The 27,242-nt window shown below is 48.9% G+C and overlaps 3 protein-coding genes across 5 annotated transcripts; all 3 read right to left on the bottom strand.

Annotated features, from left to right (window-relative positions):
- Positions 1 to 844: 844 nt before the first annotated feature.
- FTL (ferritin, light polypeptide) lies at positions 845 to 1,972 on the bottom strand. The gene is made up of 4 exons (XM_006868180.1): positions 1,871 to 1,972; positions 1,559 to 1,705; positions 1,172 to 1,297; positions 845 to 997 (listed from the first exon to the last, which is right to left on the bottom strand). The coding sequence occupies exons 1-4, from the start codon at positions 1,970 to 1,972 to the stop codon at positions 845 to 847; spliced, it is 528 nt and encodes a 175-aa protein (XP_006868242.1).
- A 4,923-nt stretch (positions 1,973 to 6,895) lies between these two features.
- On the bottom strand, positions 6,896 to 11,000 carry BAX (BCL2-associated X protein). 3 transcript variants are annotated; one of them, XM_006868177.1, is made up of 6 exons: positions 10,900 to 11,000; positions 10,284 to 10,335; positions 10,048 to 10,194; positions 9,564 to 9,699; positions 7,801 to 7,905; positions 6,896 to 7,152 (listed from the first exon to the last, which is right to left on the bottom strand). In XM_006868177.1, exons 1-6 carry the CDS (start codon positions 10,931 to 10,933, stop codon positions 7,048 to 7,050), a joined length of 579 nt encoding a protein of 192 aa, XP_006868239.1. In that variant the 5' UTR covers positions 10,934 to 11,000; the 3' UTR covers positions 6,896 to 7,047. The 3 variants fall into 3 exon arrangements, with proteins under 3 accessions (XP_006868239.1, XP_006868240.1, XP_006868241.1); XM_006868178.1 differs by having other exon boundaries at positions 6,896 to 7,113; XM_006868179.1 differs by lacking the exon at positions 10,048 to 10,194.
- Positions 11,001 to 13,171: 2,171 nt separating this feature from the next.
- Positions 13,172 to 22,223, bottom strand: DHDH (dihydrodiol dehydrogenase (dimeric)). The gene is made up of 7 exons (XM_006868176.1): positions 22,134 to 22,223; positions 21,267 to 21,378; positions 18,526 to 18,689; positions 17,436 to 17,688; positions 15,563 to 15,687; positions 13,574 to 13,724; positions 13,172 to 13,281 (listed from the first exon to the last, which is right to left on the bottom strand). Exons 1-7 carry the CDS (start codon positions 22,221 to 22,223, stop codon positions 13,172 to 13,174), a joined length of 1,005 nt encoding a protein of 334 aa, XP_006868238.1.
- Positions 22,224 to 27,242: the final 5,019 nt, after the last annotated feature.

The raw sequence follows: 27,242 nt of genomic DNA, 5'->3' as shown, positions 1-27,242 counted from the left end.
ACACAGGTGTGGTCTAGAGTGGCTTTTGGTTACCATTGTCCATTTACAGGAGTTTCTGATTCAATGACCCCCGTGTGTGCCAGTTTCCAGTTACAACTCCTCTATCGCCAGGCCTAGTTTTCCTAGGTGGGCTCAAATTACCAGCCATTTTTTGAGCTGTTAACTTCATCATACATTTCTGCCATTGTTAAGTGCTCTCGACCCATAACCGCCCTATATACAGTTTACAAAGAGCAGCTGGTGAGCTTGAACCACTGATCTTACAGTTCTAACATTAACCCACAGTACAACAGGATTCCACCTACCTTGAAGGATGGAGTCAGAAGTGGTAGCCATTAAAGAGCTTAACCCCAGGGCCTGACCCCATAATCACTCATTAGTAACCAGCTTGAGGTTACTTTCACTCTTGAACAGTGCCTGGGGCCTGCTTCTTGCAGCTTACTTAACACCCAATTCAACCTCCCTTGAGTCTAGTACTCAACCATCAAGGGGGAGCAGTGAACAGTCAAGGAAAACAATCCAAGCTATGACCCAGCTAGGGGTCCCACCTTAAAACCCAAGATAATGGAAGGTGGGCCCTAGCTCCTCTCTCTCCCGGCCAGCACAGCCCAAAGATGAGCCCTGTGAAGATAAAGATTCCCACAACACACACACCACCAGCAGCTGCTGTAAAAGGAAGCTTTATTGTTTTCATTTGGTCCACCACTTGGGCGAAGGGGGGGCTCCAGGGCGTTGACTATGCTGCCTCTGTCTGCAGAGGAAGGTTCAGGCAGAAGGTATGTGGGAGAGCAGGGGAATGAATGCTGAAGGCCCTTCACAAGTTGTGGGGCTCCATAGGCTCTTCTTAGTCGTGCTTGAGAGTGAGCCTCTCGAAGAGGTATTCGCCCAGCCCTGCCTGGGGACCAGCCACCCGATGGAGGTTGGTCAAGTGGTCGCCCATCTTCTTGATAATCTTCACTTCCTCATCGAGGAAATGAGTCTCCAGAAAGTCACAAAGCTGAGGGATAGAAGAGAAGATTTTTTAAATCTAGTTCCTGGGAAAGAGGTGGATGTGGCCCCCCTACCCCACCACCCACCCAGAAACAAGTTTCCCAGACAGCCAAGAGTGAAATCTTAATATAGTAAATTTCAACCCCAGAGAAGACCTGCAAAGGATAAAGTAGGTACTTACGTGGGGGTCTGTGTGGGTAGCACCCACAGCGTGCAGATCCAGAAGAGACTGGTTCAGGTTCTTCTCCATGGCCAGGGCGGCTTCCATGGCGTCCAGGGTTCTTCCCCACTCATCTTGGGAGGGCTTCTGTATGCGACACAGGATTCAGAATTAGCATTTAATGAAGCTGGCCACGATACAAAACCTACGTTTCCCAGAAGTCCTGTGGGATAATTATGAGACCTAGCTGCAAGGCTGTTTGGGTGGTTAACTATCACACCCAGTTGGGGGGTAATCCAGCATCATAGTCGACCACTTCCAAAAAAACGTAAACCACATGCAAAAAAAAATTGAACCATACGCAAGGCCTGCTGGAAGATACAGTCCTCTGCGCACAAGCTTCCTTACCTGCACGTCCTGGAAGAGTGCGCGACCACCACGCTGGTTTTGCAGTTTCAAGAGACGCTCAGCACCCTCACGCTTCTCCTTCGCCAACTCACGGAAGAAGTGTCCCACACCTTCCAAAGCCACATCATCGCGATCAAAATAGAAGCCCTGAGGGAAGAGAACAAATTTAAGACAAGGCGAACAGGCGGGAGGACCCCGCCCTCTAACTATGCAACGGCACACAAAGAAGGCCGCGCGCGTGCGCAGAGAGCTGGAGGTGCGCAGTTACAGAAAACATGGGGGGCGGGGGGAGGCCGCCCCAGGGACCCTTACCAAAGAGAGGTAGGTGTAAGAGGCCCGCAGATGCAGATTAACCAGACGGTTGACGCCGGCCTCCGCTTCAGCGGAATAATTCTGACGGATCTGAGAGCTCATGGTTGGTCGAAGATTTGGAGCTAACCACACACACACACACAAAAAAACGGTTTAGCTGGTCCCGGTAACAGGGAATGCTCAAGAAGATGGTCCTGGAGACGAGATTGTGCCCAAAGAAGTTGTTAGAGGTGGTCCGAAGCAGGAGGTGGGGGAGTCCCCGGATCTGTTCCGTCCAAACACTGTTGAAGCAAGACACAGACCCACGGGACCGCAGCTCGAACTTTAGAAAATGGGGACGGGCAGTATCTTTTATACCTTTTGAACGCTTGGAGGCGGGGCGCTCAGACCGAGTTATTGGCCAATCAGCGGTTGCGGGAGGCGGGACCTGAGTCCCCGCGTGACCAATCCGCAACACAAGCATCCTTGTTCCCTTCCCCACCCCCACCATCTACCACCCCCGCCCAGAGATAGGGGAGTCACGCGCCTGGAGCGCCTGGCTGTTGTGAAATGAGGGGAGGAGGGGTATCTTGGCTTGTTCGCCGGATGCTGGGGTCCTGGGACTAATTCTGCCAAGTCGGGAGAGTCTGGGTTCATCTATGGAAAGTGGGAGACCAAAGGGGACACTAGGAACCCCGAGTGGGGTGATATTGGAGTTTTGAGGGTGTTTGAGAGAAGTATGAAGAATTCTGGGCTTGTTTCTCAAAGCATGGACTATTCTAGAACCCTGGAATTTAGAGGCAAAGAAAGGAAGGACCTCCAGATGCCTCCTGTGGAATATAGGGGGTCCCCGGGTCATTAGGCAGTTTTGAAGGCCTAGAGAGAGCATTTCTGGAACCCCAGGTGTCTCCCTGGTATTAGAGTACTTGCATGCAGTCGTGAGTTTTATCCAAAAGTGGAAGGTTTCACTTTGGGAAATAATGTATTTCTTTGGAAGCATCAGATGAATTTGCAAAGTGGGAAAAGCAGACTTGGAGAGTTCTGCGCAACTAGGTGTTTTGATTTGATTTATTTTTGAAGGACAGAGTAGAACTGCCCCACAGGGTTTCCAAGGCAGTACTCTTTACGGAAACAGACTGCCACACGCGTCTCCCATGGGGCAGCTGGTGGGTTTGAACTGCTTAACTGTTTGGTTAGCACTGGGCCACTAGAACTCTTTTCCCCAAAGAATTAATAAAGATTGTTGTTGTTGTTAAGTGCTGTCTAGTCGGTTTCGACGCAGCGACCCTCTATAGGATTTCCAAGGACTGACTGGTGGGTTTGAACTGCCCACTTTGTGTAAGTAGCCCCGTGCTTATCCTATAGCACCATACCATAAAGATTACAGCCTGTAAAGTCCTATGGGACAGTTGTAGCTCCGTGATGAGTCAAAATCACTTCATTGGCACCTAGCAAAAGCAACAACCCAGAGCTTTTGAGAGGAACCCTGGAGAGATCTCAGAACCCTGGAAAAAATGGTCTGGGCTTTTGATATGCCTTGGGACTCTTTCAAGGGATTAGTAACTGAGATTGGGGGTCTCATGCTGCATTTCCTGGGGACTCCTCTTACAGAAGTATAGAGCCCTGGTGTGGCACTGTAGAATAAAGCACCAGACCACAAGGTCAATGGTTCAAACTCACCAGCCATTCTTCAGAAACCCTATGCAGAGTCACTAAGAGTCTGAACCGACTCAAAGGCACTTCACAACAACAAAATTATGGAAGTACAGAGTCCTGGTGTGGCACTGTAGGTTAAGCACTGGATTACCAACCAAAAAGTCAGCAATTCAAACCCACCTGCTGCTCCTTGGAAACCTCTGTTCAGGGTGGCTATGAGTCAGGAATGACTCCAAGGCACTTAACAATTATGAAGTTACAGAGTTAATCAGTCAGCTGCTGACTGAAAGGTTAGTGGTTCGGATTTATCAAGGACTCTGCAAAAGATAAAACCAGGTAATCCTCGTCCATAAAGATCTACAGCCTTGGAAATCCTTCAGAACCGTTCTATCCTGTTCTCTACAGGTTGCTGTGGGTCCGAGTTGACTCTGATGGCAATCATTGTTTTTTATTTTCTGTATTTTGGAGGCAGCCCAGAGATTGTGGGTTCTCTTTGGTTCTGAAGGAACCTCTCTGAGGAGGTCATCAGGGCTGGGAGGGTGTCCTGCCCACTCTGTGTGCTCTTTCAGGATTTCTGGAGGATCTGAAGACTCAGAGGACAATGTTTATCTTTATTCTGTGTGCTTTTTAAAAGTGAGTTACGCTTATGGAGTTGTGGTGTGGTGCTGTAGGATCAGCACTGCACGGTGGTTCAAATCCACCAGCCAATCTTCAGAAACCCTATACAGGGTTGCTATGAGCCCGAGCTGACTCAAGGGCACTTCAGAGCAACAAGGCTCATGTTGGGACTGGGCAGAGCTGGCTCGAACCACGACCCTTGCTGTCCAGGAGTGTAGAGGTGGTGGTTGTGGATTTTTGATTCATGGAAAGCTGTGGAGTCAGTTCTGACTGTACAAGGTTTCCGAGGCTGTAAATCTTTACAGAAGAAGAAAGCCTCATTCTTCTCCCATGGAGCGACTGGTAGATTTGAACCGCTGACCTTTAGGTTAGCAGCTTAGTTCGTAATCCACTATGCTATCAGAGCTCCGTTTTGTAGAGAAGGGAGGCTCAAAGATAGTAACTGGACTCTAGATGAGTCCCTAATAGGGACAATTCAGGTGACAGAACAGAGAACAGGCAGAGCAGCCAAGCCTAAGAACCAGCCCAAGTGGGTAGTCCCTGACCATGGGGATCCACACACAGATGCCAGGACTGAGCTGGTCTTCACTGGACTGTGAGGTCAATTTGAACCAAAAGGTCAGCAGTTCAAACTCACCAGTTGCTCCTTGGAAACCCTAGACAGAGTCACTATGTATCAGAACCGACTTGAGGGCACTTGAAAATCGCAAAGGAGTGCCTAACCGAAAACTTGGTGGTTCAAACCCACCAGCTGCTACGCGGGAAAAGACATTGCTTCTGTTTTCATAAAGATGATGAGGTGGCGTCGTCCAGTCCGGTCTGACTCATAGCAACCCTAGGTTTGAACTGCTGACCTTGTAGTTTGCAGTCCAGTGCTGATCCTACAACACTCAGAAACCTGTGAAGCACTTCTCCTCTGTCCTAGAGGGTCACCGTGAGTCAGCCTCAACTGGATGACATTGGGTTTGATCTTGGTTTTAAAGAAACCTGGTGGCGTAATGGTCAAGTGCTCAGCTGGGAACTCAAAAGGTCAGCAGTTGGAACCCACCCTGTGCTGCTGGAGAATGACCAGGCAGTTCAACTCTGTCACAAGGAGTTGCTGAGTCAGAATTGATTCCAGGGCACTCAACAATAAGGGGTGTCTGGGTGTGTGTATGTGGGGGCCATGACCAGCAGCCGTGCTGAGTCATGATGAGCTCAGCAAGAAGGGGCCCAGGACACAGGTGGGAGGGGCCATGGCTGACCTCATCCCCTTGTGACTGGATGCCCGGGTCTGGGGTCTGACTGGGACCCAAAGAACCAGGCTTATGGTCCACACCCCCAAGATGCCCTGGGGCTGGAAACCAGCTTCCTTCCCGCCCTTTCCTTCCTAGTTGAAAGTTCAGGAAGCTTGTTCCCAACGAGCCTGCACTTCCACTCCCAGACATGGTCTTTCTCTCAGTTCCTGGTTCTTCCCTGGGACCCTGCCTGAAGCCCTTTTGCCCTAGACTCTCCAGGGTCAGTGGCTCAGTCTCCACTCATATCTCTTTGATATCTCTCACCTGAATTGATATCTCTCTTGGATTTAGTGTCTCTGGGGAGGGCTCCTGGTGAGGAGGTGTGTGTGTGGGGGTGGGTGGGTGGAGCAGCTGGAGCCACCCCCTCAGACAAAGTTACTTATTGACCAGATGTTAAACTTCAGCTTGCAGACCTTTAGCCCCAGGCAGTGGCCCCACCTGTGCCTGTGGAAAGGCTACTTGGAAGGTGTCCTCAGGTGGAAGAGAAAGAAAAGCTGAGATCACAAAGAATAAAGAGGAGGGATAAACAGAGCTGGAGGAGGATGGAGAAATCCCAAGTGTGAGGATAGAAGCCCTGGGGCGGACACATGAGAGACTCAGAGAGGGGAAGAGAGGTCCAAAGAGGACAGAAGCCCACAGAGAGAAGGGGACTGAGATCCAGAGAGAGAACTAGAAAAAAGGGAGCTGAGGATGCCAGCCAGGCGCGCACGCGCACACACACACACACACACACACACACACACACACACACACGCAGTCATTCTCCCTAAATCCCTTTCTTTTTCCTTCCTAGACTTGCATCTTTCCTGTCCCCAAGCCAACTCCTCTTTCCCAGAGGCCCACACCCACTGCAATCCAGTTTTCCTAACCCCCTCCCCTCCCCAGGCTCTGCTCTCAGTCCAGAACCCTCCCCCAGTAGCTCCCCTCCTGCTGGGCTCCCCAGCATCTCTGTCCTCTGTTGTTAAGTGCTGTCCAGTCAGTTTAAACAGTAACAACCCACTATAGGGTTTCCAAGGAGTGGCTGGTGGGTTTAAACTCCCAACCTTGTGGTTAGCCATCCAGTGCTGATCCTACAGGACTCCTTTAGTCCTTCAAGACCTCGTGCTATCTGTTCCTCCAGTAGGTTGTATGGTGGTAACTATATAACTTCCTGTGGTCCCTTGTGTTGAGGCATCCAGGTCCAACCCCCTACTGTCCCAGTGCGGCCTTCATTAGAGCTCTTATCACCCTCCCCTGTGCTGATGAGGATGCCAGTTACCTGTTCCCAGAGATAGAGGGACAGAGAGAGAGGACAGAGACCCACAGGGAGGGGAAATCAGGGCAGGGTCCATGGAGCACCTTCAGAAAACATGTCTTGAAAACGTGATGGCAGAGACCCAGAAAGGGTCAAGGAGATCCCTGGGGTACACAGACAGCAGGTATGGCTCCTGGGAGCTCTGGGGAGACAGCATGGGAGCCAGGGAGGGGAGAGACCCAGTGACTCGACTCTGATCTTTGGCCCAAAGGAGGTTTATTGTCCCCCAGACCAGTCTTCCCCACCCCCCAATAATTACAAAAGTAAGAAAAATGCCCCTTCCCAATCCCCATCCCTCCCAGAAAAATGTCATAATTTATGCAGAAAAGACACAGTCCAAGGTCAGTGGGGCTTCAGTTCATCTTCTTCCAGATGGTAAGCGAAGCAGTGAGGACGCCGGCCACGAAGATGGTCACTGTCTGCCACGTGGGGGTCCCGAAGTAGGAGAGGAGGCCGTCCTGAGACAGGGACAGCAGTCACTTCTCCCACATGGAGGCCAGGGGCAGAAGAGGGTCAATAGAGGTCAAACGGCATTGGGGACAAGGCCCTAAGATTGACCCACTGCCACTGTGTCAATTCCAACCGCTAGTGAGTGACCCGATAGGACAGAGTAGAACTGCTCCTTGGGGTTTCTGAGACTCAATCTTTATGGGGGCAGATTGCCTCATCTTTATTCCATGGAGGCCCTGGTGGATTCGAACTGCTGACCTTTTTATTAGCAGCTGAGTGCTTTAACTTTTGTGCTACCAGAACTCCTGTCCTGAGAGGAATAGGAGCTAGAGTTGGATGGGGTTGAAGGGTTATTAATGAACTAGAGGCATTCTAGATGAAGTGTAGGCATCAGGGAGGAGTCAAGGCACCAGATGGGTCAGGGATCATGGGGAGGTCAGAGGTTACTCAGAGGTCAGAGGTCAAAGAGAGGTCAGTAGGTACCAGACAAATCAGGATGGCTCTGACACATGAAAGAACATTAGAGCCCACGTTTGATGGTCTGGAACTGGGAATGGAGAAGGTACTACTGAGGTCAGAGGGGTAGGAACAGGGATCAGGAAGGTCCAGGGGTTCCAGAGGAGCTGGGGGCAAAAGAGGGGGGTTGAAGGCCTCACCCAACCACCCTGGTCTTGGATCCAGCCCAGCAGCCGCTCACGAAGGAAATCCATCGTCCAGCCCATGATAGTCCTGATCAGCTCGGGCACCTTGGTGCACAGGGCCTGTGGGGAGTGGGTGGGTGTTAGAGCCCGAGGTTTGTCCCCACTGCCTGGGGACAGCAGTCCCAAGCCTCCTTTGTCAATTCTCTGCCTCCCCTGCTGTCTTTTTCCTGCTCACAATCATAGTGAGCTTCCTCAGCTGTACACTGGATCCCATGACTGGTAGCTGCCCAGTTCAGCAGCCTGCTGGGACTCTCTAATGCCCTTGGGATAAAGACCTAAAGGCATAGTTGGGCCCATAAGGCTCTGAGCAGAGCTCATTCCACTTCCTGCTGCTTCCCTGACCTTCCATTTCTTCTTTTCCACCAAACGCTCCCCATCGCAGATGGAGTCTTCTCCCTAAAAAAGCTTCAGCCAAGCAAATTCTCACTTATCCTCTCGGAGTTCAGATCAAATCCCCAGAGAGGGTTTTTCAGACTTCCAGGCCAGGTAAGGGCCTTCCTCCCCTGCCAAGATCTAGTCTCCCAATTCTTTGAACTTCCCCTTCCCAGATACCCACAACTATATTCCACAATTCACACCTTATTATACTTGTTAGGGCGTCCTGGTGTGGCACTGTAGGATAAGCACTAGATTGCTAACTGTAAGGTAGGCGATTCAAACCCCTCAGCCACTCCTTGGAAACCCTGTGCAGGGTCACTATGAGTTAGAACTGACTTCACAACATACTTGTTGTGCAGAGTCAGTCCATCTTGATTTGGGGTGATCTCATATGTTGCAGAGTAGAACTGCACGTTATACGGTTTTCGTGGCTGTGATCTTTCAGAAGCAGATTACCAGGCCTTTCTTCTGAGGTACCTCTGTGTGGGTTTGAACTATCAACCTTTCAGTTAATAGCTGAGTGCATAACCATTTGCCCCCAAAACCAACAAAATGAAAACATAGCACCAAACCCATTCCCAGAAAAGCAATTCTGTTTCACGGTGACCTACTATAGGGCTTCTGAGATGAAATCTTCACGGGAGCAGAGAGCCTCATCTTTCTCCTGAGGACTAGGTGGTGGGTTTGAACTGTCAACCTTGTGGTTAGCAGTTCAGTGCCTAACCCACCGCATCATCAGGTCTCCTTGTTTGCCTGAGTCTTTTAAACGTATAAATCACATAATCTCACTCCCCTGCTTAAAATCAGCAATCACTTTCCTCTCAAAATAAAACTCAACTCCTTCCAGGAGTCCCAAAGGCCCCACACAGTCTGTCCCTAACCAACTGTACCCTCACTTACCACCTCCTCCCACTCACTTATTCTGCTGTACTCACACAGGCCTTCATACTGCTCCTCAACACACTAAGTCCTGTCCTATCTTAGGACCTTTGCACTTGCTATTCCCTCTGCTTGGATGCCTTTCCTTGTTGACTTTTAAATCACTGTAGCCTTCTTGTCACTCTTACTTTTGGCTTTAATGTCTTTCCTGGCCACTTTGCTCAATCACATCACCCTGTTTGCCTTCTCATCATACAATGTGAGCTCCAGGAAAGCAGGGAGCTGGTGTATATTGTTCACAGTTGTGCTCTTGGAGCTGAGGAAAGGCCTCTGGCCTCTCTCCCTTCCCTCTGTGGACTCTCTCTGGTCTGCCTCAAAGGTTGACCCTGTAATGCCAATACCCAAGCTCTTCTGGGTCTGGCAGTCCCCTCCCTGGGTTCATTGCCCCCATGGCTGCCCACCTTGAGCACCAATTTGCTGGCAAAGTAGAAAAGGGCAACAACCCGACCCCAGTTGAAGTTGCCATCAGAAAACATCTCAGCTGCCACTCGGAAAAAGACTTCACGGGGGGAATCTGTGTCCACAGCTGAAATCATCCTGCAAGAAAGAGGAGGGGCCATGTTGGGGAGGGGGGCTAGTGGAGTGTAAGGCAGAGTGTGGGGAACCCCAGCATCCACTTGATGCCAAAGAGCAGGAAACAGAGGCCAAAGCCAGGGTGAAATCAAAAGCAAGAGGCAAGGGACGGGACCAAAAGGAAACAAGACCCTAAAGGTGTCAAGATCCTGGACAGGAGAGGGTTTAAAGTACAGAAAGGTAAGCTGAGCAGTGTCTAAGGAGGAGGGGGTGGGGTGGGAACTCTGGCGTTTGAAGGAGGGGCAGGGTGGATACTGCAGTATTTGAGGGAAAGGAGTAGGGGCAGGAATGCCTAGGTCCCCAGAACCACACCTCTGCAGCTCCAAGTTACTGTCCAGCTCATCCCCGATGCGCTTGAGACACTCGCTCAGCTTCTTGGTGGATGGATCCGGGGGTAGCCGCTCCAGGTCCAGCTCGGGTGTCTCCCCCCCAATCCGCTTGGCTCGATCCTGGATGAAACTACAGTGGGAATGGAGTATGGGGACGCAAAATCAGAATGGGGTGGCATGCTTTGAATCCGCTTCACAATAATCAGACCTCAAACTCACCCCTGAAGCAAAAGGGCCCCTGTCTTCATGATCTGCTCAGAGCTGGTGGGCCCTAGAGAAGAAAGGAGGGAAGGTGTGCCAGGACTTCTGGGTCCTAGGGGGCTGGGGAGGTTCATAGTGCTTGAAGAAGTGAAGGGACTCCTGGGTCCCTAGTAAGTAATGTCACTAGAGGACTAGATAGCTAGTTCCTGATGGAAAAGAGTCCAGAAGTCTGGGCTAGAAGCCAACTCATTTCCGGGAGAGGAGGCAGAGCGAACCTTCAAAGCATCCCGACCCCCAGCCTGAGGGGACAGGGGCGGGACGTGCCCCTCCCACCAGGGCAGAGGCAGGAAGTGATGCCCGAGACAAGTCCGGGCCTGCCCTGGGCTTGAATTCTGGAGTCTTCAGGTTCTCAGGGGTCTGAGGGCTCCCGGGAGAAACAGATCAGGGCACGGAGGCGGGGGAGGGGGAGCGGGGACCCCCGGGGAGATGGGGCTGAAGGCTGGCAGCGCCCGATCGGGGAGTTTCTGCCCCAGAGGGCTTGGAGATCCCACAGCCCCGGGCGGGGAGGAAGGATCCTGGGGACAGCCGGCGCGGGGGGCTCGTCCTTGTCCCGCCCGGCTGCCTCCTGCCTCACCCCCGCCTCTGGGCTGCTCCCCGGACCCGTCCATCACCGCCGCTCCGACCGCCGCAGCCTCTCGCCGGGTCCGCTCGGGCGGCCGCAGCGCGCCCTCGGTCACGTGATTGCCCCACTGAACGTGCGTCCGTCACGTGGCCGCCCCGCAAAATGGCCGCCGCTGGCTGCTGCCCCGCACCTTACCCGGGCACGCACGTGACTGCTTCTTTCCCGACCCTGGAGGGGAGCTTAACCTCTATCACGCGGTAGTTCCTTCAGTGCCCTCTATGAAAGAACTCTCTAGAACCGAACCCCAGATTGTGAGTTTTATTCATTCCGTATTTTCCAATGATTCGGGTGTGGGCCAAAGAGGCAACAAATGTAGGAAGCTTGTTGTTAAGAGCGGTTCCGACCTATAGAGACCCTGTATAGTGTTTCCAAGGAGCGGCTGGTGAGCTTGAACCGGTGAGCTTGCAGTTCAAACCGACTTTGCAGTCCAACGCATTAGCCCACAGCACCAGACAAGGACTCCTGGGGCTTGAGAGACCAAAAATATATTCTGGCAGGATGTTTCAGATGACAAAAGCTTAGGTTTATGTATGTGTATGAAAATAAAGGGAACATGAAATTTAAAAAGTGTTAAAATTATTCTATGGTGAAGGGTTGGCACTGGGGTGTTTGGAATCTGAGTAGTAGTTAAGTGGGTATGTTATTGTTTTTAGCTGCCATTGACTCCACCCCCTGCTCATGACAACTCCATGCACAACTGAACACAATGCTACCAGTCCTGTGCCATGTTCGTGAATACTTGGTGTTTTGGACCCTGTGATCCATAAGGTTTTCATTGACTGATTTTCAGAAGTAGATTATCAGGCCTGTGGTTTTAGCTCGTCCTAGTCTGGAAACTCCACCGAAACCTGTTCAGCCTCAGAGTAATACACACACTTCCATTCACAGATGGGTGCAAACCTGCACTGGAGGTGTGCTGGCTGGAAATAGAAGCGGGCTCTCCTCTCCTGCATGGATGGATGGAGAGAGTTCTGCCACTGGACCACCACTGTTCATTCTTGCGTTCAGAGCCCTAAACATTAAAGCTATGGTGGGGGAGGACGAGTTTTCGGTGAAATCTAAAGTCAAAAACCATTTACAGTCATGAAGATGCTGTATGGAAGCTGTGAAGTCCACTTCCAAGCTGGTCCCCAATGACGGTTGCCTTTAGGTGTTCATGCCCTTGCTTGTCCCCTCCCACATTGGGGTCCTCATGTGACATTGTAGGATAAGCACTGGACTGCTAACTCCGGGTTGCTGTTCAAACTCACCAGCCAATCCTCAAAACCTATATAGATAGGGTGGCTATGAGTCAGAACCAACTGGACAGAACTTAATAACAACAACAGTGCACAGAGCTGACCAGTGTGACCAATAGATGATGGTAGTGATGGAGTGTAATTAACAAGGTGGGTTATTTCATAAACGTCTTTGCACTCTGACATGTTCTTCAAACCTTGGGCCAAAATTAACCCCTGAGGTCAACCTGTAGCCAAATGACAAATTGTCTCAAAGAATATCATCCATAGGTAGGTACTGTGTGCCTGAAAAAAAAATCACCTATATGAAACTGAAAGGACAACAATTACTTTAAAGTATAGTTCAAAGGAGCTCTGGTAGCGTAGTGGTTACGAATCGGGCTGTGAACCGCAAGGTCAGCAGTTCAAAACTACCAGCTGTTCCGCGGGAGAAAGATGAGGCTTTCAGCTCCCGTAAAGATTTACGGCCTCAGAAACCTTGTACAGGGTCGCTATGAGTCGGAACCAACTCCACAGCACTTAACAACAACATAGTTGAATTCAAGGAGAGATAGTGACAGATTAGGGGAGCCAGAAGAGGAAAGTTGGATTGGATGGTTCTTCAGAAAGGGTGATTTCTGAGGTGAGGAATCTGAGATGATTTCAGAAGGAATGAGGGTCAAAATCCAGAGAAGCTGGGGCAGACAAACCATGTTGTTGTTGTTACATGCTGTCAATTGGAAGAACCTGTATAGAGTTTTTGAGGAGCAGCTGGTGGGTTTGAACTGCCGACTTTGTGGTCTGCAGTCCAATGCTGATCCACAGCACCACACCAGAAATCCAACCATAGAGTTTGTGAAAAATGTGGTTTTGTCCCCTCCTTCCCACACCCTCCCACCCATATTATTCTTTAGTGTCCAGTTTCATGGTGAGCTTCCTAGCTCCTGCCAAATCACCACAGCCAAGATCTCTATAGAAACCATGCCTTTATTGATTTAGGACAGACATCAGTGTTTGTCTTGGGGGAAGGTGACTCCAATGACTTTCCTCACTTCTTCAAGGATGTCAGCCAGGAGCTCACTTTCCGCCAGGGGGATCACAGGACTCTCCTTCAAGCCTGGAGGGAAAGTGCAGCTACGGAGTTAGGGAACCCTCCTACCTATATACCCTACCAGCAAAAGAGCACAGAGATTTAAAAAACAAAACAAAACTACCATTCCCAGAATCCCATGAGACAACAATGTATAGTCCAGGCAGATGGATGCCTCAGGGGTTCCTGGGAAATGTAGTTCTAAACTGTTGCTGGAGCCACTGAGGGGATGGGGAGTTGGCCCAACTTCTCCCCTCTAGGCATGGTTCTGCCTTCTCTCTCCCCCTCCACACCCCCGCTCCCTACCCCACATTCTTACCCTTGCGCAGGCATTCCAGGACATGCTTGGCCTCATAACTCATGCCTGTCCCGTTTGTAAAATTGAACTTATCCGCAGTGGGGGGCAGCGGGAACTCCTTATGCACCCCCTTCACCACCAGCTCTGTTGGGCACCAGCAGGGATCCAGGATCTGGGGGGAGATAAGATCCTGGAAGTGAAGGGACCATGCTGTTGTTGCTAAATAGGGCTGCTAAGGACTCCCACCCAAGGATGTGATTGATTGGTAAATGCTCACGGGCTTCTCACCCACTCCTGGTGGCTACGGGGCTTGCTCTCACCCAAATCTGGGGTGGGGACTGGTCTCAGTCCTTCATCCTCAGTGATTGCTAGGGCTGGTTGCTAGGGGTTTATTCCTTTATCAATAAGACTGTCTGACTAAATTCTATTTGTTTAGTTTTCCCAGGGCAAATCCCTTTCTAAGCTGATAACTAAAGAAGCACTGAAGTCCTGGTGGTGTGGCGCTGTAGGGTAAAGCACTGGACCACAGGTTAGCTTGAACCACAAGATCAGTGGTTCAAACTCACCCGTGGCTCCTTATAAACCCTTTACAGGGTGGCTATGAGTTGGAACTGACTCATCACTCATTGGCACTTAACAATAACAATAATAGAGCTTAAGCACTGGGCTACTAATCCAAAATTGATGACTAAAGCTCACCCAGGATGTTCTGCGGGAGAAAGACCTGCCAATTGGTTTCCATAAAGGTTATAGGCGATCGGGTATTACTACCCTTTAGGGCAGTTCTATTCTATCATATGGGGACACTGACTTGTAATCAATTTGACAGTTTGCAACAACATCCAACAACCACCTGATAGCTGAGAATCAGTTATTCTTTGTTGTTACTTGGTCCTCCTGTTGTTGTTATTGTTAAGTGCTGTCAAGTCGGTTCCAACTCAGTAACACTGTATAGGGTTTCCGAGGAATGGCTGGTGGGTTTGAACCGCTGACCTTGCGGCTCCAACTAACCTTGTGGTCCAGTGCATTATCCTGCAGCGCCACACCAGGACGCCACAGTACCTACAGATGTGCAGCCTACAACTATTCCATAGTGTGTGTGTGGCTGTGACCTAGTAAAGCAGAGTATCAGGCTTGTCTTTTGAGGTGTCTCTGAGGGGATTGAACCTCCAACCTTTTATCTAGTAATTGGAAGCTTAGCCATTTGCCATACCTGGCAGCTTAGCTTTGTGCCTTTGTGAATCCTTGTTGATGTTGTTATGTGCCGTGGAGTCAATTCTGACTCATAGCGACCCTGTACAGGGTTTCTGAGGCTGTAAATCTTTACGGGAGCAGAAAGCCTCATCTTTCTCCCGCGGAACGGCTGGTAGTTTCGAACTGCTGACCTTGCGGTTCACAGTCCGATTGTGAATCCTTAGGGAGAAGGAAACCCAGACATTCCAGCCTCTTGCTCTCACTAGGTTTTGACTTTCACCGCAGGTGCTTGGATAAGCCCACATTATCCCCATGACCAAATCTGGATCAAAATGCTGAACCGAAGTACCATCCTCTTTCCTCATAAGTGAGGCCTTAAGGGTTGAGATCCCTCCGAATTTTAGGTAAGCAAAGGCTCAACTCCTTCTGCAGCCTTGGCTGCAGAATTCTGTCTGTGTTGCTACAAAATTTCTTTCTAGCAAGAGCGCTCCTAAAGGGCCCATGAAGCTGAAATCGATATTGCCCTGGAAGGAATTCCAAAGACCACAACTACACTGTAAGCATGGTTGATTAAGGACAGGTTTCTCCTTAGGCCTAGCGGTATTTATTTGAGAGACCGATGTTCACCCTCAGGAAGGGACTTGGAGGTCCAAATGTCATTCTGGGCCGGGCTGGAAAGGAGAATGAATCTCTAAACAAGAGTGTGAAAATACCTAATCAGCCCCCATTCCACCTTCCAACAACCACAAGTGACCCTCTCCCATTGCTGAGAATCTTGATTCCCAACATGTGACTTCCAGGTCCATGACCTCTCACCTGGGCCATGCCCTTAGTGCCGCTCACAGAGGCTGTGTTGGATAGCTGGGCAGTGATGCTGCAGGTGAAGCTTCCGTGGACCCCTCCTGGGTACTGCAGTAGCACAGTGACCGTGTCATCCACACCTGGGAGGAAGGAAGGGCTCAGGGGGAGGGCTGAGGGCTCAGGAGTCAAATCCTGTCTAGGAACCTGGGACAAGAGAGCTTGCCTTCAAGTTGCTAGTTCACAAAGACAGTGTTCTACATCCTACTTTGTTGAGTCGTGACTGGCATCTTACAAGCTGATGAGTGGCCATCTGAGTTGCAACTATTATTCTCTCCATGTACGGAAAAAAGAATGATGAAAACTGAAGATCCAGTGGACTAACGGAACATGTGACCATCAGTCTCCAGGACTCTGAGGCCAGAAGAACTAGACAGTACCGGCTACCACTACCAACTGCTCCCAAAGGGATCCTATTAGAAGGTTCCAGATAGAGTGGGAGAAAATGCAGAACAAAACTCAAAAATTATTTTAAAAAAAACAAAAAAAAGACCAGGCTGGAGGTCAACGGCTGGAGGAACCTGAGACTGTGGCCCTCAGTGAGTTAGTTACCTTTCAGGTCTGGAACAGACCTCACCCCTCAGGATTCAGTTTTCAAGCAAGTGTTACATAGAAGGGACAACATTAGTGAGGTAGGCTCACCATGGAATGGTCAACCGTTCAAGATCCAAAGGGCAATTATTTCCCTAAGGACAAAGTTGAGAAGGGATGCAGAGGTGAGTGGAATGCAAATAGGAGCCACAGGGAGGAAGTGGGATCACACTTGTTCCATGGAGGGGATTGTAATCATTGAGATGAAACAAAGTGTCTGATTTGTTGAATGTACAACAGATGATCTTGTCTGTGAACCTTCACTCAATCCACAATAAAAAGTTTCAAAAGAGAGGGAGAGAGCCTGCCTGTTATCTGTAGAAAAGAACAAAGGTCTTGGTAAAAGAGTATATATATTTCTACTAAAGCTCCTCAGACAATAAATAACCTGTCACCTGCAGGACATGTGAGACTGTCCTTGACCATCCAGCCCCAACCAATGGCCAGCTGACCACAGCTGCATGAGTGAGCCCAGAAGAGGAACCAGTCAAACTGAACCTAGCCCAAATGACCAATCCACAGAAGCACAAGCTAATCAATTATTGCCATTTTAAATCACTGAAATTTGGGGCAGTCTGTTATGTAGCAAACGTTCATTGATACCACCTAAAAAAAATAGCAGATTTATAAATCTGTAGGATAAGCACTTGGCCGCAAGGACAGTTTGAACTGCAAAATCGGCAGTTCAAACCTACCAGTCACTCCTCAGAAACCCTATACTGGGTCGCTGTGCGTCAGAACCGACTTGATGACACTTAGCAATGGTTTGCCTCAACAGTCATTTCATGCACTCCTGATGGAAGCTGTATTGTTGACATTTTATCAATAAAGTAAGACTCAGTGATACTGGCAAAGATCACACAGAGCTTGCTCACGCTATCAACTCGGAACCTTTTTGACTTTCTGTGGGAAGTTCCTCCAGTTGTCTAACCTCATCCCCTTGGGCTAGATTATTCATTTCCAGCTCAGTGCTGTCACTATGAAGTACCTATTCCCACCGAATTGATTCTGACTCATAGTGACCCTATGTTGTTGTTGAGTGCTCTCAAGTTGATAGGACAGCATCGAACTACCTCATAAGGTTTCCAAGGTTGTCATCTTTAGGAAAGTGGACTGCCACGTCTTTCTCCCATGGAGCCACTGGTGGGCTTGAACCACCAACCTTTTGGTTAGTAACTGAATGCTTGACCAATGTGCCAACAGTGCTCTTCAATATCAAGTTGTCTCTGCTGGCCCTTACCAGTTTCATGGCGCCTTCCCATGGCTGAAATCTTCTCAGGCCTCTGCCTGCCGAAGACCATGGAGATGAACTGGAGGCAGTAGATGCCGATGTCCAGCAGACCTCCACCAGCCTGTGCCCAGTCTAAGGCCCGGGGTACATGGGTGAGGTCATTCCCAAATTCCGCCCGTGCCACTCGAAGGTCCCCCAGAGCTCCCTGGGCCAGGGCAGTCCTCAGAGCATCATAGGCAGGAAAAAAGCGTGTCCAGATGGCCTGTAGAGCACAGAAGGCCGAGGTTAGGACGCGGGAGGGAAGAGAAAGAGTCAGGCCCTGGGCTTTAACCAATTACTATCTCTCCCATATGTATGCGAAAGAAAGTTGGACAATGAATAAGGAAGACCCTAGAAGAATTGATGCCTTTGAGTTATGGTGCTGGAAGAGAATATTGAAAGTACCACAGGCTGGCAAAAGAACCAACGGATCTGTATTGGAAGAAGTGCAGCCAGAATGCTCCTTGGAGGAAGCCAGGATGACCAGACTTCTTCTCTCATACTTCAGACATATTACCAGAAAGGACCTGTCCCTGGAGAAAGACATGTTTGGTAAAGCAGAGGGTCAGAGAAAAAGAGGAAGGCCCCCCTCCCCCACAATGAGATGGCTTGGCACCGTGGCAGCAGAAATGATGTAAGGGTGGTTCGGGACCAAGCGATGTTTTGTTCTGTGGTACATAAGGTCGCTGTGAGTCGGTATGGACTGGATGGCACTTAGCAAGGACAGCAAATGTCTTCCAGCTGGGTGTATTCTGGGGTTCTAATCTTGAGTCCTGGTGTGGCACTGTAGGATAAGCACTGGATTGCAAGGTCGGTTTGAACCACAAGGTCAGCAGTTCAAACTCACCAGCCGCTCCTTGGAAGCCTTATATAGGGGTCACTATAAGGTGACTTGACAGCACTTAACAACAGTCTTGAAGTATTACCATTACCCCACTGTCTCCAAACCAGACTCCTCTCTCTTCCGTCTCGCAGCCCAGGATTGTCACTGGTTTGAAACCACCGGCAATCTGGGGAAGACAAATGTGGATCACCTTTGGAAGGGTCCCTGAGCCATCACCTCCATAAGGAAGAGGCCTCTGGAGCGAGCCTCCGCAACCATTTCCCGCACTTCTGCAGCATTCACGCCCATAGGTTTCTCGCAGAGGACGGCCTTGCCTGCTGCCAGGCAGGACATCACGGCAGCCTTGTGTTGCGGATGTTGGGTGCCAATGTACGCCACCTCTAGGATGGAGGAAGGAAGTTAATATCATTAACCCCGCCCACTCGTGGTCTAGACCCGCCCACAACATAGTGGCCACGCCTCCGCATAACAGGGAACCCTAGCCCCGCCCTCCAACCAGGGAGAACTGCCCGCCCTACTGGTGAGACCCGGGAGACCTGGTGTGGTGCGGTAGAATAAGCAAGGGACTGCTAACCACAAGGTCTGAGGTTCAAACCCACAAGGTCAAACTTACCTGAAGCTCCTCTGAATCCCTATATACATGATGGCTATGACTCAGAACCGGCTCAATAGTACTTAACAACAGTGGTCAGACCCTAGTCTTCCATGAGGAAAAATTAATGCATTAACTGGCATAAATAGTTAATATGCTTGGTGGTTGTCCGAGTTGGTAGTTGGATTCCACCCAGGGGGGTGACTCAGAAGAAAGGCCAGACAATCTACTTGTGAAAAAATTTGCTGCTGAAAATTCTGTGGAGTGCAATGCTACTCTGACATGTCACAGTAAGTAGAAAAGTATTGTTACAAAATCACAGAAACCTTTATTAAACAAATATATCAAGATGTGTAACTACTGTTGCATATACTTCTGAAGGCAGTGTTTCCATCTCTCTGGCCCTTCCCAGCTTCTAGTGCTTACGAGATGGGCTGCTCCACAGGAGAAAGACAGGACTTTCTGTCCTCATAAAGATTTATGGTAAACCTTTACCACCACTAGCCCTTCCCTGAAGAATTCTGCATTCTTTGATTTCTACTGTGTCAAAATAGATGCAGTTTGGGCATTCTCCAGGGACTCAAATCATGTTCCTTCAAGATGTTCTTTGAATTTGGGAAACAAAGTCTGATTGAGCAAGATCAGGACTATAGGGTGGATAGGGTAAGGTTTCCCAACAAAATACCCCTAAGACAGCCCTTACTACCCTGGAAGGAGGAGGAGGTGCATTGTCAGGATGGAAAAAATTCCTCAGCTCAACTTTCCTAGTCTTTTTCTCACCAATGCAATTTTCCATTTTCTTAAGACTTCTTCCTAATAAGCCCCTGTGGTTGTCCTATGTCCTTAGAGAAAATCTATCAGGCTTGTTGCCTGCTGTTGTTAAGCGTTGTTGAGTTGACTCGGACTCACAGTGACCCTGCATAGGGTTTCTGAGGAGTAGCTGGTGGGCTTGAACTGCAAATCTTGTGGTTCTCAGGTGAGTGTTGATCCTATAGAGCCCCACCGGCAGTCTCTACCAAGATGATTCCTTTGAAACCCCCCACACAGTCACCATAACCTTCGGAGCGGTTCTCTCTGCCTTGTATTTAAGTGACCCAGCAGATCCCCTCAGAAGCCATTGCTTTGATTGTCCCTTTTTTGTAAAGCCATCATCCTAAGGCGACTAAGACAAGTGTATATTACTGAGAGAACTTGCCTGTAGCTATTCACGGATGGCAGAGACATGGTAAACATGTTTTGTTTGGAATAGACCTGTATGAACTGGTACTGTAGTCGCAGTACTTTTTGACCATAGTGTATGGGTTTCCATGAGTTAGATGGCAGCTGTTATTTATATAACCACTTATTGTCACTGGTAACCATTCCTACCACCATTCTATTTTCTTCAGATCATTTCTAGCTCTCTGAAATTATCATGTTAAATTAATGACTCCTCACATCAATACCAAATTGTTGCTATTATTCCGTACAATCCAGTTCATCTCAACTCATGCATATCAGAGTAGAACTGTGCTCATAGGGTTTTTGTGTCTGTGAACTTTAGAAGGAGATTGCCAAAGCCTTTCTTCCCAGGTGCCTCTGTGTGGGTTCCAACCACCAGCCTTTCTTTCAGCACTAAGCCATATGTGTACACTTTATGTTGCCCGTTTTGCAAATGAGAAAACTGAGAAGGGCATGCAGAGGAAGAAAGTGGGCAGCCTAACCCCTGAGCCAGGGTGTTACCCACTACACAGCCCTGCTTCTGGATACCCGCTGCTTGGGAACGTAAAGCCTGCCAGAAAGGTATTATTTGAATCCTTGCAGGGGACCCTCTGCATCTTGGGAAATTGAAGCCCTGCCCTAATAGCTTGTTGTTAGTACCATTCAGTCCCGTTCCCACTCATAGCAACCCTGTATAGGGTTTCCAAGAAGCGGCTGGTGAGTTTGGATCACCAACCTTGGGGTTCAAACTGATTTTGAGGTCCAGTACTTATCCTAAGGTGCCACACCAGGACCCTGTCTCATGAGACGCAATGTAATTATCCACAGCCCATGGTAGACTCCAGGGCACATAAAAACAACAACAACAAAGTAGCCTAGTGGTTAAGAGTCCGGTTGCTAACCTCAAGGTCAGCAGTTTGAAACTACCCACCGTTCTGCAGGACAAAGATGAGGCTTTCTGCTTCCATAAAGATTTACAGCCTCAGAAATCCTACGTTGGGTCGCTATGAGTCGGAACCGACTCCGTAGCACACCACCCTAGAGCAAGTCATGTTCCTACAGCTTTACCTCCCAACCCAACGGGCTTCCAGAACCCCAAGAAGGATTCTTCTAGGGAGCTAAGAAACAATATGGGGTGGGGGGAGTCATAATATTCAGCACTCACCCACTTTCGGGTCCTTGGCAAGTTCCTCATAGGAGCCGTAAGCTTTGGGGATGTCATGTTTCTGGGCAAACTCCTGCGCTCGGCTTAGGTCGCGGGCCGCCACTGCCACCACCTGGAGAAAGGCCAGGATCAAGCAAGGGGTCGCTTTTCAAGGATGGGGAGGGTGTGAAAGCAGGTAGATGGGAGGGTGGGGGAAGAGGTGACTGGAAGCTGGACACTTGCGTCCTGGGAAGACAGGGGTATAGGAACAACAGTGATTACATTCCCTAACATCTAAATTGCCCTGGTGACGCTATGAGTTGGGCGTTGGACTGACTGCCAACTGCAAGGTCTGCAGTTCAAACACATCAGCAGATCTGCAGGAAAAAGATGAGGCGGTCTGCTCTGTAAAGATTCATACAGGGTGAGTATGAGTCGGAATTAAGTGGATGGCAGTGGTTCACAGTTACAAGTAACAGCATCTTATATAGAGATGCTCCCAAACCTCAAGAACATGTGTTTACAGGTCAGAGTGAGAAGCAATGTTGTTGTTGTTGTTAAGTGCCATCGAGTTGTCGTTTCCGACCCATAGTGACCCTGTACAGGGTTTCCGAGGCTGTACATCTTTACGGGAGCAGAACGCCTCATCTTTCTCCCGCGTAGGGGCTGGTAGTTTCGAACTGCTGGCCTTAAGGTTCGCAGTCCATTCGTAACCACTACGCTACCAGAGCTCCATGCAATGAGTAGGTTATTAAGTGCCTCGCTGCATCGAAGACTAGGAAATCCAAAATCCTAAATTAGGGTCCATAACCCCAAACTTCCTCAGATCCAGGAGTCAGCCCCCTCCCTTCCATCCCTCATCCACCCGACTCAGATGGGAGGGCGGACCTGATGCTCCGAGCGAGGCAACATATGCAGCACCTTCGTGAAGTCGCTGGATATGAGGCCAACGGACACGATGCCCCAGCGAAGCGCCATTCTTGCTACCTAGAGTCCCAAAGCTTCAGAGGGCGCCGCTGCGCAATTTAAAGACGTGCAGCCCGCCCGTGAAAGGGAGGAGTCTTAGACTCCACCCCTCTTGTTTCCTACGTTACCGCTTTGACCAACAGAGTTCCCTCTCCTCCATACCCAATGCTCATTGGTCCCGGAAAGGGCACACTCAAACGGTGAGGCCTTGTGGTTCTAACATCTTCATTGGAAGAAGGGAGGAGTTGGCACAAGAAACGGTATTCATAGGTCTTCGCTGCAGGATTCTTAGCGCTTGATTTTAAGAGAGCCTTGTTGTCAACTCTGACCCTTTTTGGGGAGAGTGTTCTCTTGTCCTGCTTCTCTCGCCCCAATCCTTGGCTTAGAAAGTCATGTAACCTTAGCAGTTTCCAGAGGAAGAGAGAGAAGTCTGGTAATATCAAAGATAATTATCGTTGTATGTTTATTTATACATGTTATAGATGGTGTGGGAGGAGCTCTGGTAGCGTAGTGATTGCTGCTAACCTCAAGGTCAGAAGTTGGAAACTACCAACTGTTCTGAGGGAGAAAGATGAGGATTTACAGCCTCGGAAAACCATGCAGGTCCCTCACTATGAGTTGGAACAGACTCCATGGCACACCACCACCACCACCATATATGGTGTGGCGTTCTGGTGTGGCGCTGTGGGTTAATGAGCTGGACTGCAAAGTCGGTTTAGACTACAAGGTCAGCGATTCAAGCTCACCAGCCGCTCCTCGGAAACCCTATACAGGGTCACTATGGGTCGGAACAAACTCAATGACACTAACAACAATAGCATATTTATTTAGCTTTTTCAGAGCTCCTAAACAGCAGTATAGCCGGTTGTTTTTTAAAAAACTGTAACCCCTGGAAGCAGCCGATTTGCAGATCTTTGCTTCCTGGCTATATTGGAAAATAGAAAAATAACATTTATACAGAGCCTGCTGTGGGTTGAAGTCCTTCATTTCTCATTGCCTGCCCAGCAAGCGCTCGGTTAGAGTGGTCTCAATCAAGGCTGATAAAACAGTCGTAATTTTTCTCTATTTCCCAATACAGCCAGAAAGCAAAGACCCATAAAATCATGTTTCCAGAGGCCACAGTTTAAAATAAAAACAAGATGTACTGCTGTTCCTTCTGAGCCCTGGAGCCAAGCTAAATAGTTCTCATTCCTGGTTTTCTTCTTTCTAGTCGTATAGCTTTGGACAAGGCAATTTTCTCTTGAGACTTACTTTTTGATTCTGGAAAATGGGTCACAATAGCACTGTCCTAAGGAGCTCTGGTAGTGTAGTGGTTACGAGTTGGGCTGTGAACCTCAGGGTCAGCAGTTCGAAACGACCAGCTGTTTGGCGGGAGACACATGAGGCTTTCTGCTCCCATAAAGATTTACAACCTCGGAAACCCTGTACAGGGTTGCTATGAGTCGGAACCGACTCCATGGCACATAACAACAACAACAACAAACCAGTCCTGGTGTGGTGCAGAAGGATAAGCATTGGATTGTCAACTGAGAGGTTAGTTCAAACCCACCAGGTTTCAAACTCTAACTGAGAGGTTAGTTCAAACCCTATACAGAGTGGCTATGAGTCGGAACCAACTCGATGGCACTTAACAACAAAACCCAGCTACCATGGGACTTTAGCATGTTGCATGTTGCCAATGTTTTGTGCTCAAATACTAGGAGTCCTAAGGAGATCTGGTAGCATAGTGGTTACGAGTTGGGTTGCCATCTGCAAGGTCAGCAGTTCAAAACTACCAGCGGTTCCACGGGAGAAAAGATGAGGCTTTTCTGCTCCCATAAAGATTTACAGCCTCGGAAGCCCTGTACAGGGTCACTATGAGTCAGAACCGACTCCACAGCACATAACAACAGCAACAACTAGGAGTCCTGGATTAATGCGCCAGACTGCAAAGCCGTTTGAACCACAAGGTTGGTGGTTCAAGCTCACCAGCTGCTTCTTGGAAACCCTATACAGGGTCGGTCGGAATCCACTTAATAGCACTTAACAACAACAACTAGCTGAAAGGTTTACTGCCTCGAATTCACCCAGTGCAACAGAATGAAGGCCTGGCAGTCTGCTTCAGTAAGATTATAGCCACCTGATTCCAAATCAACTTGAGGGTGACAGGTTACCTGTTGTCGTCATGTCAACTCATGGAGACCCTATGGATGACAGAGAACTGTGCTCCACAAGGTTGTCTAGAAGTAGATCACCACACGTTTCTTCTGAGGTGACTCTGGGCAGACTCGAACCTCCAACCTTTTGGTTTACAGAGAAGCATGTCAACCCTTTGCTCCATTCAGGGACTCCTCAATAGGGTTATTAGGTGGAGTCGCTGAATTTGGAGATTTATTACATAAGCTGAAGTAAATCATTATCCTCTACATTGGACTCTGGTGTGGTGCTGCGGGATCATGTGCTGGACTGCAAGGTCGGTTTGAACCACAAGATTGGCAGTTCAAACGCACCAGCTGCTCCTCAGAAACCCTATATAGTGTCACTGTGAGTCGGAACCGGCTCGACAGCACTTGACAAGTTTAACAACAAATTGCATTCAACAAGAGGAAGTTAATTTGAAAAAGTACTGATCTAGTAGGGAATGATAGATGATGCCTGGCTACAATGACCAACTGCTCTTAAAGGGATCACACTAGATAGTTCCGAAGGTTGTTGTTGTTAAGTGCCGTCAAGTCAGTTCCAACCCATGGCAACCCAGTATAGGGGTTCTGAGGAGCGGCTGATGAGCTTGAACTGCTGATTTTGTGGTTCAAACAACTTTGCAGCCCAGTGCATTAACCCACAGCACCACACCAGGACGCTACAGTTCTGAATAGAGTGGGAGAAAATGTGGAACAAAACTCGAAATCATCTAAGAGACCAGGCTTACTGGGAGAGACTGGTGGACCCCTGACATTGTGACCTTTAGTTACCCTTCAAATCTAAGACTGAATTCACCTCCACGGCTCAATTTTCAGCTAAATGGTTGCTGTTGTGAAGTACCACCGAGTTGGTTCTGACCCATAGCGATCCTGTGTAGGGTTTCCAAGGAGCGGCTGGTGTGCTTGAACTGGTGGCATTGTGGTTCAAACAACTTTGCAGTCCAGTGCATTAACCCCCAGAGCACCACCAGGACACCTGCTAAATGGTAGACCGGTTTCTATGGGAACAGTAACAAACTTTGGTACATACTCACAATGGAATCGTACTCAATGAGAAGTTATAATGATAAACACCTCACAACGTGGATGAAGCTGGAGGACATTAAAAAGTTTATATACAAAAAAAGATTTACAGTCTTGGAAATCCTGTATAGGGTTGCTATGAATGTAAATCTTTTATAGATATATAAACGTTTTATTGTGAATTGAGTAAAGGTTTACAGAACAGATCATCACTTTTATAGTTAGCAAATCATATACTTCATTTCATTACGATGATTACAATCCCCTCTGTGTACCATCAGGTAATAATATTTCCCTCTGTTCACCCTAACTTTACATTCCTCCCCATGTCTTCCGCTACCTTCATCTTTCTTCTGCCAGCCTCCCTCTTGTATGTCATCTTCCCCACTACCCAAGTTAACATGTGTCTGTCTACCACTTTTATTGTTGTTATGTGCCGTGGAGTCAGAACCAACTCATAGCGACCCTGTACAGGGTTTCCGAGGCTGTAAATCTTTATGGGAGCAGAAAGCCTCATCTTTCTCCCGTGGAACAGCTGGTAGTTTCGAACTGCTAACCTTGCAGTTCACAGCCCGATTCGTAACCACTACGCTACCAGAGCTCCTACCACTCTAGCCACTTAATATTTTTCCCTTCCCTCCCACCTCTAGTAACCACCATGAAATGTTTCTTTTATCAAGAAAATCTTTTCTTAATTTTTTGCAACATTGGTCTCATATGATATTTGTCCTTTTGTGATTGGCTAACTTCACGCAGCATAATGTCCTCCAGGTTTTTCCACATTGTGAGGTGTTTTTCAGATTCATCATTAGTCATTGTTGAGTATGATTCCATTGTGTGTATGTACCAAAGTCTGTTATTGTTCCCATAGAGACCTGTCGACCATTTAGCTGAAAAGTCAGCCATGGATGGCTCAGGACTGGGAAGTGTTTTGTTCTGTTGTGCGTAGGGTCGATATGAGTTGGATCCAACTCGACAGCGCCTAACAACAACAGTGTAGCACTGACTGGTGGCAGTTAGGCATTGGGCTGCTAACCCAAAGGTCAGCAGTTCAAACCCACCAGTCACTCTACAGGACAAAGATGAGGCTGTCTGCTCCTGTAAAGACCCTATAGAGGGTCATTATGAGTCAGAATCCACTCGAAGGTAGTGGGTTTATAACCTTCAGAACAACTCTGTGAGGTAGGTCCTGTTATTAACCCAACTGGATAGATGAGGAAACAGAGAGGTTCCGAACTTTTGCTAAAAGTCACACAGCTAGAAAGTGGAAAGGCTGGGATTGAACCCCAGCCAACTCCAGAGTCCACATGCTAAACATGTGCACCGAGCTTGATTGAATTAAGAACCAGCCTCCTCTGCTGAAAAGCTCCAACACCTTCAGCCCCAGCATGGGGGTGGGTGGGGGTGGGGGAGCAAGAACACGGAAGAGAGAAAGTGAGGTGACCCAGGACAACCCACCTGTAGGGCCTCACCAAGGACTGTCACATCGAGTGACAAGTTTGTATGAGGGGCTTCAAAAAGCTCATGGGGCAATGGAATGGAAAGATAATGGAGCTTCCCCACAAGCTTTTTCAAGCCCTCTCATATATGTGGTGGTGTTGTTTATGTGCTGCGGAGTTGGTTCCAACTCATAGCGACCCTGTACAGGGTTTCCTAAATTGTAAATCTTTATGGGAGCAGAAAGCCTCATCTTTCTCCCACGGAACAGCTGGTAGTTTTGAACTGCTGACCTTGCGGTTCACAGCCCGATTCATACCCACTACACTACCAGAATGAATTTTATAAAGTTCTATAAGAATTTTAGCTAACCATCAAAGACTAGGAAAAG

This window comes from Chrysochloris asiatica, unplaced genomic scaffold (genome assembly GCF_000296735.1).
Source record: "Chrysochloris asiatica unplaced genomic scaffold, ChrAsi1.0 scaffold00116, whole genome shotgun sequence".
Taxonomy (NCBI): domain Eukaryota; kingdom Metazoa; phylum Chordata; class Mammalia; order Afrosoricida; family Chrysochloridae; genus Chrysochloris; species Chrysochloris asiatica.
The sequence above is the reverse complement of the archived record's forward strand: the minus strand, read 5'-3'. Positions and strand labels throughout refer to the sequence as shown.